The following is a 20341-nucleotide window of genomic DNA, read 5'->3' as shown; positions in this document are numbered from 1 at the left end:
ACTGTGTTCTGATGCCAGCCGGTTACGTCATCAACAAGCATCACCGCGGTTAGCCTGTAGATATACATCTAACAGATGTGCAGCTTATATTCTTATAAAAAAAACATAAATTTGATGGGGTTTCTGGGTAATTTGTACAGTTTGATGTCCCTTATTTATTTAGTATATCTTGATATGTTTGTTTAGCAATGTGTCTATATACCAATAATTTTTCTATTTGTTTTTTTCTATTTTTGGAAACATTTTCCTGCCTTAATTTCTACTGTTTCTACAGCATATATTGCACATTCCTAGTGTAAACTGGAAGAAATCTGCGCCATCTTGTTAGGCAAGTGCAGCACAAAGCGAACAAGAAAATATATTGACACTCTTGATCAATGTGGAAGAGAAAATTTACAACGACAGAATCACTGCTGATTCGACCCATATGAGATATGGGTGGAGCCATAATGTAAACATGTCAGACAATGTGGACAAGCCACCTCCTACCTTGACGTAGTTCACTACTTAGTGAACATGAAGAGTGGGTACAACCTGGAGGAGCTTTGCGACCTGCATGGGCAGAAGAAGAATGTAGACGTCACACAGCAGCGGACTGTTCACGGATGTATTAATGGACGCCACCAACAACCTGGAGGAGTTGGGTACAACTCTTCATGGATTGATTTCAAAGCTTATTCACAATTCGCTTTGATGTTGGCACAATCAGTGTTTGTGATATGTAGTAACAAGCATGTAGGCTACATCTCCATCTTAGCTAGCTGATAAAAGCTACTTTAGCTAAGCTAACCTCCAGCACCTGTGCACGTTTTGTTTTCACTTAAATCAATAAATATTTCAGGATTTTTCTTTCCCAGAATCTGTCAAAATCACCTTTTTTGAGTTAAATTAAAAACAAAAACAGATCCCACTTCGATAAATTGATGTTAAATGTGAGTTTTGCGTTTGCGCTTGTTCAGTGGGAGAAGACTCATAAATCCTCACTCTTTCTAATGCCTTTCACTCTTAATACCCTCAGCGGGGGGCCACGGGTGACCTCACAGTGAGTGATGGGGGAGGATTGAAAGTGTTGTCTATTAAAATCTTTGCTTAACGGTACTACTGACACAACACCAGAGACCTCCTATCCCCCATGCATCTGACATGCATCTACGTGTGCGCACGTGTCTGCAGAGAGCAAGCTGAGGCCGCTGTTATTATTTCTCCCAGGCTGTAATCCCTCCCCACCTCCTCCTCTTCCTCCCCCACTCCTGCAGCTCTTGTTGAGTTATTGTTGCTGTCATGCACGTGCATGTATGCATGCGTGCGTGTGCACCAGTGTTGTTAATATCCTGCGTAGGCTGCTGTGAACAAGCAGAGATTTTCTTTGTGTATCTGGTGATCTGGGATCCTGAGGGCTTTCGAACACATGCAGACGCTCCGAGGTCGGAGGAGGAGGGAGTGAGGTCAGAGTGGGAGGGTGGCTGACGAAGGAAGGGACGGATGGATGTAGAAGCTGGAGGTGAGTTTCATGTTCATCATGGACTGATGACTGGCCAGCGGTTCTTCCTGTTATTTTCCAGTTCAGTGAACACAAACAATCTCATTTCTATTCTTCTGAGGGAATTCTCTTCTTCTAATCCTTTTATTTATTTTTCCCCAATAAAAACTGATTTTCAGCTAGAAACATCAGATTAATTTACCCACGTAGTTGGTCAGAGTTGGGGGATGTATCTGACCATCCTTAAGCAGGCAGTGATAACATACAGATTAAAATGAAACAAAAGCAATATACCCTATATTGTACCAGAAAAATGTTTCATGAAAGTCACATTTGACTCTATTGTTTTGGTACTGACCGTTTGTAACTACGTCAGTTTCTGGAGGCGCCATGACGGACATTGGAAGTAAGGGGCAAGCGTACTGAACTGAGCAACTGAAGTTGTTTTCCAAAGTTGTTTTTGTCAGTTTATTCATGGCTTTTACTTGTTCAAGTCGAGCTAATTTATCTGTGAACGTAACACACCTGGTTGGGGGTCACAGACGGCGGTATTTACAAAAGTTTGAAATAGCTAGCTTAGAAACTGACCCGTACCTCCTCCCTCCTGATGTGTTGATCAAATTATAGACTTTGCATACTGACACCATCTCCCACTACAAAGACAGAAGTGCAGAGCCAAACAAGATGGCTGTTAATGTTAATTCAATATTTGGAAACGTGCCCAACACGGACTGAACGGCTTTGTTCACTTCCTACAGGTAAACTATAATTCTAAAACAGAGCAGAAAATTGACATCATTCACAACTTCTTCTGTTTTCTGAATGAAATTCTACTGGAGACAATCCACTTCAATGGGAGAAATCCCAGATGGAGCACTGAAGAAAGATGAGAATCAAGTGGAACGGTGTACGGTGACAATGGTCAGGCTACAATATTGCGCTACTCTGTGTCGTTTCACAAATGAAATAAAACTGTGGTAAACTTCGAAGTTTGTGGTTCAGGCCATATTTTGAAATAAAATAGCAAAGAAAAAGCACCATTATTCAGTTTGATCCAAATAAATTTATAAACTCAAGACAAATTAGTAGTTCACTTTAGTATTTTTTCCCCAGCAAATCTGTATACTGGTGCATTAAATTCATATAAAATCATATTTATTTGCATATTTATATGCTGACTATGTGTACATATTTTTGCTCAACAGACAAAACAAGCAAAGCTTCTGCATGGAGCTTGTTTGCGCTCGTCCTGCAGAACCTCAGAGAATAAGGGCTGAGACAACAACAGTGAGGAAGTGTAAACAGCACCGTTCAGCGCCTGCAGCTTCACTGAGGTAAATACCACCACTGAGCGCGCAGCAGAGCACGCCACGGCCTTATTTCCCAGAGTCAACATATGTTAGAGGTGCAGAAATGCAGCTGCAAAATAATCCCCACTTCCAAGTCCTGAGCAGGTCAGAAGCTCATGCACAGGGCGAGCTCTCTCTTCTCCTCTAACTATGATCACCACCTTTATTTTTTGGATTCTGACTCAGAAATGTGAATTTTAACGAGCCTCTGCAGCGTGCTCAGAGCTGAACTTGGCCTCCTCCTACACATCAGCATTTGCTCATCCAGAACTCTACCTAGCAACACCGCCTCGGCCTCATCCAGGCGCGCAGAGAGTGTTTTAAATCCCTCCTCAGATTTATAAATCCATTTAACAGCATCTGCAGCCTTTTCTGCACATAATCTGTGTTTTAAGCTGTGAGAGGAAACTGTTACTTTAAGTGACTGGCACGCATGACGTGCTGTCCTTGATTTTCTTGCTTGCACATGTCCGCTCTGTGTGTTATTATGCAGACATCTGCTGTCAAGACTTCTTAAACTCATCGCAGCATTTCCTCATGCATCCGCCCTGAGCCCAGAAACACTCACACACACCGGGCGGGGAGAGCGCGGGGTCGGATGGCGGTGTGAGGCACACGCAGATTTAGTGATGGAGGATGCTCCCGCAGGTGTTGTACAGTCTGAGTCAGACTGTGCAACGTTTTGGCCGCCACAGTCCCGTCTAACGTCTGGGAACATATCGATGTTTTATTTACCTCTACTGGGACTTTAATCCACTTTGACCTTTAGGATCTGCAGCTCTGGGTTTAGCTAAACAGGTTCTGTTGGGATCCTCCCTCCAGTTCCTAAAGCAGAGGAACACTGACAGACTTGGGCTGTCCTCTGCAGTACTCAGTCTGGTCTGAGCAGCTGGCAGTTGTCCAGGGCGGCATTAGAAAGGGGCGGGGGAAAAGTAACAAATAAATCTGAAATATTTTTGATTTCCTGGATTCTGACTGATTGTTCAAAGTCATATTTTCACCATGTTATTCATTCATTTATGTCAGTTTCAAATAAAATATTTAACTAGCAAGCTAAACAATGACTGTACAAAATAAACATCCATCCATTTTCTGTTCACCCTTGTCCCTAATGGGGTCGGGAGGGTTGCTGGTGCCCATCTCCAGCTACGTTCCGGGCGGGAGGCGGGGTTCACCCTGGACAGGTCGCCAGTCTGTCGCAGGGCAACACAAAGACATACAGGACAAACAACCATTCACACACACACTCACACCTAGGGAGAATTTAGAGAAACCAGTTGACCTGACAGTCATGTTTTTGGACTGTGGGAGGAAGTCGGAGTACCCGGAGAGAACCCACGCATGCACAGGGAGAACATGCAAACTCCATGCAGAAAGACCCCGGGCTGGGAATCGAACCCAGGACCTTCTTGCTGCAAGGCAACAGTGCTACCAACTGCGCCACTGAGCAGCCCACAAAATAAACATTTGGAGTTAAATATTTAGTTTGAGCCTCAATACATGGCTTCAAACTAAGTATTTAGTTCGCCAACAAAATATTTACCTCCAAACTAAATATTTAGCTCCAGGTTAAATAATTAGCTTTGAGCTAAATATTTAGCTTGCTCATTAAATATTTAGTTTAGAGCTAGACAGTTAGTTAGCAAGCTAAATATTAGCATCAAACTAAATATTTAGCCTCAAAACAAATATTGAGTTTGAAGCTAAATATTTGGCTTTTATTCAAATCAGGGATTGTTTAATAAAAATGTAGACACTCTGATCATCCTAAAATAATAATAATAATAAATAGTTACATTTATTTAAATTGCAAGTTTCCTTGAATGAAATCACATTTGCATTAAAGTCCCTGATCTGGATGTGCTGCTGTTGTTTGTTCCAGGATGGAAAACACTTGAGGAGGGTCGGCTGTTATCAGCTGCAGCAGCAGCTCTGAGCTGCATCTCTGTAATTAGAGAGCTAATTTGTGAGCTGCAGTCGTGGTGGATGCTGGTCGTTAATGGTTACCTGTTGTTATGGTTACCGTCTCCCTCTGAAACCACCAACAGGACCTGAAGCATCACAGATGATGGGATTCCTCTCAGTCTCCCACACATGCTCACATTCACTCCTGACGTTTGGGATGTTGGAGTTTCACCTCCAGCAGGTTTTTTTTTTTTTTTATATATTTTCCCTTTTTAGTTTCTCATTTTAAACTGAATAAACATTTCATTTCATTACATAAAACTCACTGAAAAACAATGTTTAGGTTTATGTTCTTTTTTTCCCCAAAGAGTGGAGTTTATGTTGTTAGTTTTCTATTAGAAGCAAATTTTACATCTTTTATTCCAAAAAACGTCTCACTAAAAGAACCCAGGAACAACGAAGAAGCTTAGTGTTGACTACATGTCAAACAACGGATGAATCTTTAACGCTAAATGAAACATATTTAGTTGAATCTTTTTCTGCATCTAAAAAAATTTGCAATATTAAAATCTTAACTTTGTTTCAGAAATTTAATTAATAACTTGTAAACAAAATACATTCATTAAATAGACTGACATATCTTCCTAAAAGTTAGTTTACTGGAGATGCACCAAAATCTGGAACAAACTTCTAGAAAACTGTAAAACAGCTGAAACACTGAGTTCCTTTAAATCAAAACTAAATACCCACATGTTTAGATTTGCTTTAGAACCATAATAATTAGAACACTGATCAAAATATTGGATATTTATTGATGATTTTGTTGCTGTCAATAGACTGATTTCTCAGTTGGTGTTTTTCTGACTTCTTATTTTTGTGTTTTTCTGATGTGGAGCACTTCAGACTGCCCTGTGAAATGTGCTGCACAAATAAACTTGATTGATTCTTTAGTGCTGGATTTCTAGTTAAAACAGGGCTGTCCAAACTTTGTGTCACATCGGCTAAAATCATCGAGTCAAAAAGACTTGAGGGCCAAAAAGGTTTTTTTTTACCCACTCAATAATAAACTAAACATGCAATATTTAAATTAAACAAATAACATAATCACATTTGTTGCTGGAAAAGGACTTGTAAATTATTCTAGATCCAAAACTTAAAAAGGGCTCTGCTGATTTGCCTTATTAAAAATAGTTTTGCTAACTTGATAGCTGAAAAAAAGACCACAGTTTAATCAATTTTTATGAATAGAACGATGTGATTTGTTAAAATTTGTTTTATTCTTTGAATGTGGATGTTATTTTGTTTAGTCAAGAAGTTGTTCCTTCAGACTTTTGTTGATTTGATTTTAAGTTCAGTTGGTGGTTACCGTAGTAACCAGTAACCAGCCAGCTCCTCCCCTTTTCTGTTGCCATCGGTAACTGTAGAACTTATTAGGATCAGCTCTGTGTTCCCTTTACAAGTATTATATTTTAACACATATTTAAACAAATGTAATCATATACAGTGTTTTATTTGTAATTTTGCTATATTTTGTATATGTTTTCAACTGTTATTTTTATGAATGTTGTCCATTTTAGCTATGTTTCAGTTTACAAATGTCAACTGCTATTAAATGCCCGTTGTTTAGGGTTATTTATTGCATTTTATTTAATGTATAGGGGCAGAAGCTGCTGGCTGATGTTAACCACTAACTTGACTTTCAGTTTTATTAAAAAATTAAGTGAACCTGAATGTGTCTGTCGTGAAGTCAACCTACTGGACCTGAGACGAACATAGAAGGGTTACAAATGCAAGATTAAAACACCATATGTGAAACTGGAAACATGAGTTTCTGTGTTGAACATTTGGCTTTTTCTCCTCTACCAACGTCTCCTTTCATCTTTTTTGTACCCAAAACCATGAAGCTCCAGTTTCACATGCTCCACTCTGTCGTTATCTGCATGACAAACTTCATGAAGTTTATTGTAAAAGCGCCCTAATGGCCGTATCCAGTGCGTGAAATCGCTGCGTTGCCAGTGGCCAGTCACACAGTGGGATGGATGGGTGATAACGACTCATTATTCATGGCTGCGGCAGTCTGAGGAGAGTGCATTTAATCCAGGGGCGGGAAGATGCACATATTTCTTATCATGATTAGGCTGCAGCATCAGATAAGGAACAGGATAAATTTAGTGCTCGCGCTTTGTTTTCTAATCCAGCCAGGGGGCGAAGAAAGTAACCTTTTAAATAGGTCACCTTCTCTGCTTTTAGAGACAACTGAACGAGCTGCCAGCGAGTGTCTGCGTGTTTGTGTCCTTTACAAGGGGAAGAATACATTTCAGACATCCAGCGGTACATTTAGAGCGGGCCTCAGCTAAAGGGTAACCCGGGTTCTGTTTTTATTTTAAAAAATATGAAGCAAATGAGGAAAAACTACATCTTCGTTTGTAGTCGGAAAGTCCTGAGCGAAGCAAATGAAGAATAATTCAGAGGTTAATGAACCGATTTCTGAACTATTAGCTGTATTTCCATTAACATATCATATCTTTTGCTTTTATCATTCAGATCTGTAGTTTCTGATTTTCTTTTAAAGCATGCATTGCTTGAACTTTAGCAAAACATCTAAATGCCTCAATGCATTGAGTTGCTGCAACTGGAGAGGTACAGCTAACGCAGTATGTCCTGATTAACTGAGCTCCAGAGTGCTGAGTACTACTTTCAAACTGGAGAATGAAAGCAGTTTGTAATTGTAAAGAAAAGAGGAGGGTCTTCAAAGCAAGAAGGACAAGAAACATTGGGACAGGGAGCAGAGTGTGGCCCTGGGCCCCGAACTTTCCGCCAGAGAAGAGAGGAGGACACAAAGGCAACAAGGAGGCTGGAATGAAAGAGTCACATGGGATGAGATAATCTGAGCTCAGACTGGAGAAAGGTGCATTTTAAAAACAGGAAAGGGTTTGGAATAGGTAAGTCGAAATATTATGAAAAAAAGTTGGAATAATACCAGTAAAGTCATAATAATCTTAGAATAAATATGACAAAACGTCTTGCTATTATGAGGATAAAGTTGTTATAATGTGAGAAAAACAGTCGAAATATCAGAATAAAGTCAGACAATAAGGTCATACAACAAATGTCAAAACATTACAATAAAGTTTAAACGTTACGAGAACAAAGTCGTAAAATGGTAGCAAAACGTCGTAATAACACCATAAGTCACGACATCAGCAGAATGGTCATAATATGAGATTAAAGTCAAAATTCTGAGATTAAAATAAGAATTTTATTACTATTACTATTGGTGGCCCTTATCCTCTTCTGTATATACATACTTCATAAAAAATCAATGACTGTGTACAAATAAATGTGAACAAATGTGAACAAATTTAAAGAACTATGAAAATCTTCCGATGTGCTGTTCAGTAAATGTTCTTTATTAATCTGATCATCAGTCAGTTTGACTTCAAAATTGGTTAATTTCCAAGAAATAAGAAGATGTGCGATGAATCCTGCAAGAAAGCAGAAAGCTACTCTTGGATCATGAAAACTGTCAGTGCGCGCAACAAAGAGAGAGAGAAAGAGCGAGAGAGAGGGAGGAAAATAGAGAGAGAGATTTTCAGCGGCGGCTGAGCGCTTAAACCGCCCAGGAACATTTATCCAGCCAACTGTCTCATCCGGGTCTTCCTCCTCCTCCTCTGGGTTTAGAGTTGACTTTCCTCTGCGCTTCTTGGAGCGGCAGCAGCAACACATGCCTGCCTGTGCAGCGGAGCCGCGGCTGTGATTCAGAGCGCAGCTCCGTCTCCATCACCGGCTCACCGGGAGGATGTCCGCCGCGCCGCTCAACAAGTCCCCGCTGTTTTTCCCCCGTTAACCGTTGATGGCGGCGGAATGGAGATAGCCTTGGTGAGTTTTGAGAACGGCGGCGCTAAGGGGAGCGGCGGCGGCGGCGGCGGCAATGCCGAAGAGAGCTGCCGGAACGCACTGGAGGTCCCTCAGCCGGGGTTTATTCAAAGTGGACTGGGAGAGGAGTTCGGTAAGGAGCTGAACACCCGGGGGAGTCCCCAGCAGCAGCACCAGCAGCAGCAGCAGCAGCAGCAGCGCAGCCCCTGGAAGATCAACGACATGAACAACACTCTGAGCTGCAGCGAGAACGCCATGGATGCGCTTTTACGCGCGGACCACAGTCCCCACCTGTTCGACGAGGACATGCTGGACATGGACATGGACACCGAGAGCAACGAGAGGGTCCTCATCAACATCGCCGGGCTTCGGTATGAAACCCAGCTGGGTACCCTCAACCAGTTCCCGGACACTTTGCTGGGAGACCCGGCCAAGAGGATCAAGTACTTCGACCCGCTCCGGAACGAGTACTTCTTCGACCGCAACAGACCCAGCTTCGACGGGATCCTCTACTTCTACCAGTCCGGGGGGAAGATCCGCAGACCCGTGAACGTTTCGATCGATGTGTTCGCGGATGAGATCCGGTTCTACCAGCTGGGAGAAGAGGCCATGGAGCGGTTCCGAGAGGATGAAGGGTTCATCAAGGAGGAGGAGAAGCCGCTGCCGCAGAACGAGTTCCAGAAGCAGGTCTGGCTCATCTTCGAGTACCCGGAGAGCTCCAGCCCGGCGCGGGGCATCGCCATCGTGTCCGTGATCGTTATCACCATCTCCATCATCACCTTCTGCCTGGAGACGCTGCCGGAGTTCCGGGACGAGCGGGAGCTGGCGGTCAGCAGTCGGCTGGACAACAGCACCGCGCCCCGGCCGTCCCTCACCTTCACGGACCCCTTCTTCATAATCGAGACCACCTGCGTCATCTGGTTCACCTTCGAGCTGATCGTGCGCTTCTTCGCCTGCCCGAGCAAGTCCGAGTTCTCCAAGACCATCATGAACATCATCGACATCATGTCCATCATGCCTTACTTTATCACGGTGGGCACGGAGCTGGCGGAGCAGCAGGGCCAGGAGCACCAGAACGGCCAGCAGGCCATGTCGCTGGCCATCCTGAGGGTCATCCGCCTGGTCCGGGTCTTCCGGATCTTCAAGCTCTCGCGGCACTCCAAGGGGCTGCAGATCCTGGGTCAAACCCTCAAGGCCAGCATGCGGGAGCTGGGTCTGCTCATCTTCTTCCTCTTCATCGGGGTCATCCTCTTCTCCAGCGCCGTGTACTTTGCGGAGGCCGACGAACCGGAGTCCCATTTCTCCAGCATCCCGGACGCCTTCTGGTGGGCCGTGGTCACCATGACGACGGTGGGCTACGGCGACATGCGGCCGGTGACTGTCGGGGGGAAGATCGTGGGCTCCCTGTGCGCCATCGCCGGCGTCCTGACAATCGCACTGCCGGTTCCAGTCATCGTCTCCAACTTCAACTACTTCTACCACCGGGAGACGGACCAGGACCAGTCCAGCCTGAAGGACGAGCCCAGCGGGGGGCCGGAGAGCCCAGAGGTGAAGCGCAAAGGCAGCAGGACGTCGGTGAAGTCTCAGGATGTGGAGAAGAACGAGTCCGACGGCGCTTCGGTGGAGAAGGCGAACATGAAAGCCAACAGCAGCATGGACTTCAAGAAATCCCTTTACGCGTTTTGTCTCGACACGCGGGAGACGGACCTGTAGCCCCGCCGGGTCGGGCTCCTTCTGACCCATGAACTCGGTTCTGACTAAAACTTTCCTCCCACATCCATCAGTGAATGCATGCAGCAGAGTGGCCCTTTAAACCTGCAGGAAAACATGAACTCTGCGGGCTGCAAGATGAATTAGTGGGAAATGGGACATCAGGCCTCAGCAGAGGATAATCAGGGACAATCAGGACTCTGGATAATTACTGGACATGGCGGAGGATTAACCACACTCTGTGTACATAATGTAGGAAGAGAGAGGGGGAAAATACTTTATTACTTCCTACACTTAGTCATGATGTTTACATCAAGCAGATGTGTACATATTCCCCACATCAAGCTGGAGATTTTTGGATTCGGTGTTAATTTCTTCTCTTTTTTGGAAGGATAAAAGTCTATTTTTGAGATGCAGACACTCAGGTTTTATGGAAGAGCTGAAATATTTTTTTTTCTAACTGAGAGTGGACCTCAGCCTTGTCGTTTGTGTCCGATTCGTTTAAATTAAAGAACTTTTTATTTGCGAGGGGGAAAATAATGGACAGAAAACAAAGAACAGGAGCTAAGAAGAGACGACAAAGCAGAAAGGATGTGGAGAAATCAACTCCGAAACCAGGTTAGTGCTAAACAGAAATCTTCTTATTCACGCTCAAAATGAACATTGTTGGCACTCTAAATAAAAAACATAAGGACATTTGCACTGTATTTATGGAAAAACCTATTTTCTTTTGATTTACTGAAACTAAATACATAACAAAACAATAAGAAACATTTAATTCTTACAATTTAAGTTAAAATAACCAGATTTTTCTTAAACGGTTCCATTTACTCAAATACCTCAAATTAAAATTAAACAACTTCAATCTAAGTAGTTAAAAGTTTTAAAACTTTTTTAAAAACACAATGGATTATTAACAGATGTTTTAGTGGTTTACTAAATATAAATCTTCATTTAGCAAACAGTAAATGAGAAGAAAGAACTCCAGTTAGACGCTCCATCCTTACTGTGGTGCAGCATGGTGTTGGCAGCATCATGATGTGGGGATGATCAGTGACAGGAAAGCTGGTTAGAGTTAATTAATGGATAAGTACAGGAATAAAACTGGAGTAATAGTTCATCTCTTTTAGCTCAGTGGTTCCCAAAGTGGGGGTCGAGACCTCACTTTGGGACGTTAAATAACAAATGTGGGGTCATGAGATCCTCAAAACAAATTACAATAAATACAAATTATAGTGTTAAGTGATACTCATGATGTCTTAAATGAGATTTAAAAAACAGTATTTTAAATAGATAAATCTTTATGTATCAGTGGTTGAAGCAATTTTTTTTTTTTGTGATTCTGTTCACAGAAAAAGTGTGATTTTTTTGCCTATGTATCCGACTTTTTTATGGCAGTCTTAACGACTCAATTCAAACCCTTTCATTTAAAAACAAATCTGATTTGTCCCACTTCCACATATGGGACTAAACTAGTTTTCAAAAGCATCTGCTGTCTGGACCGTCACGTCGCATTTCATCCGACATGCGTCATAATTCTGCACCAGAAGAAGACAAACGAGGTAAACCCAAATGTAAACAAAGTTTATTTCGTCTAATGATCTTGTCACAATACTGTCGGCTCCCACTGCTGAATCACTTTAAAATGGCGGCGACCATTATTCATAAACAGTGTGTTGCTGTGTGACGTCTGCGTTCTTCTTCTGCGACTCACTTTGTCGTTGTAAACCGTTCAGAGAGAGAAGTCTGATTGAAACCACATTTCATTATGAACAAATAAAAACAACAGATTTCAGCAAATCTGCAGGTCATGATATGAATAGTTTAATTCATACTTAGAAATCTTATAACCCGAGGGACAAATCCCATGAAATGGTTTAACAGTTTCAGATCAAACAAACAAAAACTCGTTATTCTCCATCTAAATATGAAAAAACTGCCTTTTATTTTGTTTACTTCAGACATTCCTGTATCTGAATTGGACACTTTAAATAGGCTGTAGTTTAATTTATAAAAGAATACAAACTTAGAAATTGAGCATAGGTAAAATCTATGTGTTAATATTTGTTCCATACTGACAGGTTTGCTCATTTAAATCAATTTTTTTGCTTCTTTGGAAGAACATTGCATAAATTTTGCATGTTTTAAATTCTGTATGAAGTTAATTTCATGCATTTATGGCTTTAAACTGTTTTTTAAACATTTATCCTTTTTCTTCCACTACCTAATGCATAATGTGAAAAAAAATTACACCATATATATTAGTTTTAGAATGATGATTTCATTTCATAAAGGAAAAATATATCCAACACTGTTTGTAATTAAATTTCAGTTCACAAAAAATCCAAAGAAAGTCAAAATAAACGGAAAGATGGTGAAATATTGCTAAATTTTAAGCTAACAACTCTGGTCTGCCTCATCTCTGCTCTTGAGTTTACAGCCAATCAGCTCCAAGGAAAATAAATGGCAATCCTGGATTACCTGCTTTGGCAAACCCAACCAATATCAGGTCAAATAGCGTTGAACTTATTAATTTCAGCTTTTTTACAAATAATTTGGAGTCACAGTCCACAGAAAAATCTGCAAACACAAAACAGCAAACAAGTGGGGGCCAACTGTACCAGCAGTCAAACATGGTGGTGGCAGTATGATGGTCTGGGGCTGCTTTGCTGCTTCAAGACCTCAACAACTTGCAATAAATCCCCAAATAATGTATTCCGCTCTCTAGCAGAAAGTCCACCTCTGAAAAAGTCTAATAAAATTTATTTGTTGGAGTAGTCTAGTCAAAGCCCAAACATAGATTTGCTACAAAGCAGAGTGGGTCAAGATTCCTCCAAACTTTTTCAGATAATCCCATGGTGAGTTTGTTCTCCCTTTTAAGTATAAGTTGTATTATTTGACTCACTATGAATCCCTGAGCAAGATGGCGGCCACAAAGTCAAAGAGACAAACTCAGACTGGATGAAAACCTGAATAAATCTCACCAAAGCACCAGAAAAGTATCACTGCTACATCTTGGAATTAAAACCAAATCTATAAGTTGGTAACTGTAGGAACAAGACAAACTTCGGCCGGTGGGAAGTGGATTTGTTTTTCCGTTTCTTTGGTCAGAAGCTGCAGAGGACAGATGGAGTCTGCAGGCGCGTCAAGCCGTCAGCTGTCACAGCGTTTTCCCTGCAGCAGATGGGAGCTTCCTGCACTTTTGTCCCCAGAAACCCCGAAGTGCTTCGGGCTGAGGCAGAAGCGTCTTAAAACCTGAAAACACTTTGGATATTTATAGAGCATTTAGCGAAGCAAGCTGCTGTCAGAAATGAAGTTCTCTCATTTAGAGACATTTTAGTCGTTCACACAGGAGATTTTCTTCAAATTGTTCTTGAAGGAAAAAGTGGAGATGGACTCAGATCTTTGGTTCCAATCCAGCTTCGATTGTTTAAATGAAATTTGAGCTCTTTTACTGTTCATCACTACAATCACAAGGCCAAAGCGACAGAATCAACCGTGCTGTAAAGATAAGTGGAACGTCTGCAGCAACATTCAACTTTCATTGATCATGAATCTGAACCAAAACATGAGTCGGTTACTTTCCCAGAATTACAGTTTGCCTTGAGAAACAGACAGGTTGCTTTCAGGGAATTTTCCAGTTGCCTTGAGAAACAGGTTACTTTCCCAAAACTTTCACGTTGCTAAGAGGAACAGACAGGTTTCTTTTCCAAACCTAGGGTTAAGGTTAAAGAACTTCCAGGTTGCTTTGTGAAACAAACAGGTAGTTTTCTGAAAATTTGTGGAGATGGACTCAGATCTTTGGTTCTGAGTCCAGAACTTGTGGAATGGATAGGTTGCTCTCTGGGAACTTTAAGGTTGCTTTCCCAAAACTTTCAAGTTGCCTTGAGGAACAGACAGGTTACTTTCCCAGAATTTACAAATTGCTTTCCCAGAACTTTCAGGTTCTCCTGCAGAATGGTAAGACTGCTTTCTCATAACTTTCAGGTTGCCTTGAGGAAGTGCTTTCCAGAATCTATACTTTACCTTCCCAGAATGTACTGAATACTCTGCTGAATCCTTCAGGGGAAATTATGAAACATACAGAATACTTTAACAAAAATAATAGATTACTTTCCCTGGATTTACAGGTTACTCCCAGAAAACTAGCATGTTGCTTTCCTGGAACGTAAAAGGAAAACCTGAAGGTTTTATAAAGGTTCACCGAAGGTTTAATAAGCATCAGAACCAAATTATAGGTTACAATCAAGGCATTGAACTGAAGTTTGGTCATATTCAATAAATCAGAATATTCACAAAGTGAAACATCACAAACTGATATTTTTAAGCCTTTATTTCTGTTAATTATGAGGATTTTCTGCTGAAAACATTTAAGTCCTGAAATGTGGACTTAATACATGCTCAAAGATTATTTTCAAAAAGTGTGTTTACTCCGACAAACCGACCTCATAGGAACATATATTATATATGTTATATTGAATATGACTGTATATGATGAATATTCATTTGACGAAATGAGTAAAATCTCCCTGTCAGGCTGTTCATCTGTCTAAAAATGTCAACCTGCAGTTTAATTTGCCTTTAATCGTCTCGGCAGTTTTCGTCTTTCTGTCATCATCCATCAGCTGCCTCCACCTCCATCTGAACCTTTCAGGGACACTTCTGTTAGTTTCTGGGAGCGATCCAGGTCCCCTCGCTGCCTGTATCCGGTTGGATTATATAACGTTCCCATTTACTCATCAAGTCATCCACTTCCAGCTGTATGAGCTGCTTTTTGCATAAAGAAAACAGCCTTTGAGCTTCATGGCTGAACAGGAAGCTGCAGGATGAAAACCTGTCCTGCAGATCCATGAAGCTTCAATATAAGGCGCCATCTTTCAAGTGAAAATCACAGAGTTAGCCTCCAAACCTTATAACTTATTGCTGTTCATCCATTTTTAGCTGTTTGGAAGTAAATATTCAAATTTTGTCTCGTTATCATCCCAAATGTAAGCTGCTTCACACACTCCTAGGAACATTAAACATCCCTTTCTGTCAATTCAAGCCTAACAGTAGACAAAGTTTTGCCTGGTTATGTATGCAAACCTACAATGCCCATAAAAATAGGCTGTTTTACACGTTTTATTGCTTCTACAAATCCATTATGATCAACAAAAACGGACTCTTTTGACAACAAAATGACAGAAGAATCCCTTTAATGTCAAACTGAACTCTAATTCCTCATTAAAATACAAGCTAGAAAAGGGTAAGGGGCCTAAATGGTTCCCAGTGGAGTTCCAGTTTACATTTTGTCGCAACAACAAAAAAGGTATTTTAGTGAGAGATGCGGATATTTTCAATGCATGAGTGTAGTTTGTAAATATTCAATTCTTTAAATGATCCACTCAAGCAAATTGATTGATTTCTACTAAATAACGACAATAAAAATATTTTACACAAAATATGTGAACAATTTCTCATTAAATGTTAAATTTTGTTTTGGTAAATGTTTGTAAAACATCAGGATGCACATTTGTAGAGTCATTAAAATACAAAAAAAACAAAATGGCAGAGGGCCTAAAATGGTTCCCTGTGGGGCTCCAGTTTAAATTTAGTCACTTGTGGCAAAAAAACAAGTATTTAATTATGAAATGCAGATATTTTTAATGCATCAGCGTAGATTGTAACTTATTCACTCAAACAAATCACTGTTACCTAAAAATCCAAAGTACATTTATCTGAGTTTTCTTTTTTAAATGTTTTAGGGGGTAAATCTTTATATAACCTTTTAAAAAAAAGTTTTTCGGACTAAAAAATCGGTTGTTTAAGAAATGTTGCAAATATATTTTTTCTAAAATTATCACCATAGTTTTAAAATTTATGTTTATTTGATTTATTTGGGTTTTCAGTCATAAATTTTTCTGCTTTAGTTGAAGCAGAATTTCTTCATAAACTTCACCATAATGTGGAACTTTGTCGTTTATTTCAGGCTCCAACAGGTTTAAACGTAAGACAAAGTTCCCCACGTATAAAGCAATGAGATCTAAAATGAAATGACTGTGTTCTGCTGGACCTATCAATTAGCCAGATCTAACTGGACTTTCCAGGAGGACCGGACAGCAACCAGTCAGCAGGAGTTCTGGCAGAGATCCGGCTGCCGTGTAATCCAGTGCTGATTCAAATTAGTAGCAGCCGTCTGTTGCTGGCAGCTGAATAAAAATCAACCCAGAGAGGCTCAGTGACAGAGAAAACGCAGAAAATCTGATTCATATCTCAGATTTCTGATCATCTGAGAGATAAAAAATCCTCTGGATCATTTTTACTTAAACTGTTTTAGATTTTTATCTAAAACATTCTCTCCCATTAGTTCATTTTTCTGAGTTTTCTGTAAATTTGCTCCAACTTTAGCTTGACAATTGAGCCAAAAGTTTGTGGCAGTGTTGAGATGTTTGCATGTTGGAAATGGATTTTAATTGCTGCTCAACAGACGATTCAATATGGGAAAGAAAATACCTTTCACTATCTTATAAACCAAATAGCGTAGTTACTTGCATAAAACCATCCTGGGGAAAAATCTGACCAAAATGCTAAATGCTGTAGCAAATTCAGCACTGCGATAAGTTCCCTCTTTGATTAAATTTTTTAACAGATTCACAAAGTAAATTGCACTAAATTCATGTAGGAGAAAACTCTAAGCAATTTGCACCTATTTTTCATTCAGGTTAAAGTTATTTAGCGACAAATAAAACTGAAGCAGTGAAATAATTAAATGAAAAGGAACCAATTATTTACTTTATTGTTATCAAAACAAAAACTTACTGTATAAAATTATGCAGTGCTTTCACACTTTATGCTCATTAAACTGAAGCATTTAGGGTAAAATATCCTCACTTTTCTCTATATTTATGTAAGTAATTATCAGGACTAAATGTGTCAGATTTCAAATGTTTAATATATATATACATTATATATTTTTAAATATATTTTATAGATATATAGTATACTCAAACTTTTAATTTTAAATTTTTAAAACAACAACCATTTGATGTGATGAACATATCTGGTTAAAAAAGTCAGAATCTCCTGTTAAAATATGAGTTTTAACATAATTTAAGACAGATTTTTATGTATTAAGTGAAAATAATTGAAGCGGGAGTTCCACAGGGAATTATTTTAGGCCCCATCTTTTTAAATAAAATTTTAACAATCTCATAGATAATATCTTAATATTAGGAAAAAGAAAAAATAAGAAATGTCAATAAAGTATTTGAGATAAATAAAAAGAAAGACTTTTCTGATCTTCCCACAAAGTTATTAATATCTTCTATTTTTCACTAACTGTTTTTTTATACTAAATCCTGCATGCACAGTTGTGGCAGCAGTTTGATTAAAAGTGGATCTCATTTTGAAAGGTTTATCCCTTATTTACACTTTTCCAAAGTTGTGTTTTCTGATTGACTTTTCTGACCCTGAAAGCCTCGTCTTGGTGCCACAGTGAGATCTGAGTCTGAACTTTAAGCCTCGTCCTCCAAAACTTGTGAAAGAGATTATAAAACTTTTGCATGCTCACAGAAATCCACATCTGCGGCTGTCAGGATGAGCGACGTCTCATTTCACTGAGAGCTGAGCGACGGTTGGAAAGCATCCATGACTAAAATGAGACGCGGTCCGAGCGGCTGCTGCATCACACACGATGCCTGCAACATTTACGCACAGTGGGCCATAATTTTGTTATTTTTATCCACATTAATGCATTTAATCCGACGGGTATCTTCTGTCCTGCGTGACGGAGGAAATATCAGCTAGTAATTACATGCTTGTACACACAGACTGATTAAAACCATTAAAACTGTCAGAAATAAAAACGTGACAGTGAGGATCAGCTGGAGACATGACAGAGGCTGGATATAAAGATGGAGAAGAGGCTTGAATTCACAGAGATGATTAAAGCGAGCTTCAGTCTGCAGCGACCTCTGACCGCACAGGGCAGCAAAGTGCTGCGAGCGCATGAGACAAAGCAAAGAGGAAGTTACATAATACACACATTCATAGAAAAATATAAATATATATGAGCACACACACAGAGAGAGCGCCAGTCCTCAGCTGCAGGCTTCAGTGCAGCCTGAAAAAAGAGGCAGAGCAGCCAGAGAGCAAAGATGGGACAGTATGAACCGGCCATGACTCCGGAGGAAATGCTGCTTTCAGCTTCCATCATGTTCGTCCAGACGAATCAGTCAGGGCGGTTTATGGAGCCGCTAAACCGTCTTCAGATGCAGGTTTTCTTATCACACCATCATTAATTTATTTATTTTTTTTAATCAACTGATTTTCTGCAGGTTTTAAAATGAGGTACATTCCTGTAAAAACTAGTTTCCTCCTTAAAATGTATCCTATTTTTATGTCACACAAATTCTGAATATTACAAAGGAGTACTACTACTAGTACTAGGCTAATAAAAAATATATAAGTAAAAGAGTCATAACACTGAGAGAAAAAAACTCATGAGAATAAAGTCACAATAATATGAGGAAAAAGTCATAACAACACCAGAATAGTCAAAATACAAGAAGAAAATCATATTGCAAAGTCAAACTCTGAGAATAAAGTGTAATAATAATACAAGAAAAAAAATTTATAATATGAGAATAAAGTCATAATTTTAATAGAATGAAATAGCAATTGTGTTTTTGTTCTTTTTTTATAACATTATTGAGGAAAAAAGAGCGAGAATGTGAGTAGAGGAAGTGGAACTGCTGCGTAAACAGTTTCCACCCCCTTCAAAATAAAAGCATGAATACAAACATCAAACTACTTGAACAATTTGATAACCAAAACTTCAACACTGATGTCAAATTTTATTCAACTGAAAGTTTACAAAACAGCCAAGTAAATTAACGCTTTAAAATGTATCTGGAAAATTTAGCTAAGTGCGCTAAACGTTTTCAAAGTTAGCAAAAACGCTAAACGAGAAGCTATCTCCACTATAAGCGCATTAACAAAAGTGTGTCCATATCTGTCGATAAATATAATAATAATTCAATAAATATAATAATAATTCAAAGCATTTTGGGAAAACGTAAGAGGAGATTTTGTTGACTGTTACTGGTTTTAGCCTCAGAACTTTTCTGGGTTCTTTATGATTCCTCTTTGAGTTTTTGACCCATTATTGGAGTAATTTTGATTGGTTGGCCGCTCCCGGATCCTGGAAGGTTCTCAGCTGTTCATTGGTTTCTATATTAGTGGATAATGAGTCCAAAAGCCTTAAAAAATTGTTTTAAACTTTGTTGTCCACTTTTCTTTAGTTAAAGGCATAATTTGTTTCTTTTTGAGATATTTATCTTCTACTTCGTGCTGTCAGGTTATATTTAAAGGATTTTTTTAATACTGCTGCTCTGGTAATTATGAAAGTGACCATAAAAATTGTGGTTTATTGTGTAGGCTTTCATTTATCGCATTAAGCAATAAGTCAATTAATCAACTAATCGCATGATAAATTTGTGTGATTGATTGTTTTACCAAACAACTTTTGTTGTAAAAGTCTTAAGTCTGCTGTTTTGGTCTCAACTGATTCTTTTTAAAGACAATTTTGTTTACAGAGACTCCATAATTAATTTTATTTGTTGTTTTGTGTATTTATTCTGGATATTTAAAATGTCAGTGTTAAATATTGATTAGAATTTAAAGTTTATTTATATTTGAGAATGTGTTCCTGCATCATTATGACATTATAATACATGAAAATGGTCTCAAAACAAGAATATTATCATTTATCGCAATAATTTATCGCCCAGCAAAATTTGTTGTCGTGACAATAAATTAGATTTCTATGCATAGTCTGGTTGGTTTGTTGGTTCTGGATGGACCAAAATCCTCTCAAATTCAAATTAAAACTTGTAAATATCTGGGTACATCTGTATGCTGTCTGCATTGATTTACTGAAATAAATTAACTTCTCAACGAGGCGTAAGGAAAGGACTTCACAGCGCAGGGAAAAGTCCTGGATAAGGAGGTGAATTCAGACAGTATATATGGACTAAATGGG

The 20341-nt window shown here is 39.5% G+C and overlaps 1 protein-coding gene across 1 annotated transcript in view; it reads left to right on the top strand.

Moving 5' to 3' along the window:
- Window positions 1-7596: 7596 nt before the first annotated feature.
- Window positions 7597-20341, top strand: part of LOC114161153 (potassium voltage-gated channel subfamily A member 1) — a 31939-nt gene continuing 19194 nt past the window's right edge. The window contains exon 1 of the mRNA XM_028044290.1: window positions 7597-10938. Coding sequence (XP_027900091.1) covers window positions 8599-10323 — 1725 coding nt within the window. The 5' untranslated portion in view covers window positions 7597-8598 and the 3' untranslated portion in view covers window positions 10324-10938. The remainder of the gene's footprint in view (window positions 10939-20341) is intronic.

This window comes from Xiphophorus couchianus, chromosome 17, assembly GCF_001444195.1.
Source record: "Xiphophorus couchianus chromosome 17, X_couchianus-1.0, whole genome shotgun sequence".
Classification (NCBI taxonomy): Eukaryota; Metazoa; Chordata; class Actinopteri; order Cyprinodontiformes; family Poeciliidae; genus Xiphophorus; species Xiphophorus couchianus.
Note: the sequence above shows the minus strand (reverse complement) of the source record. Positions and strands in the feature narration are given on the sequence as shown.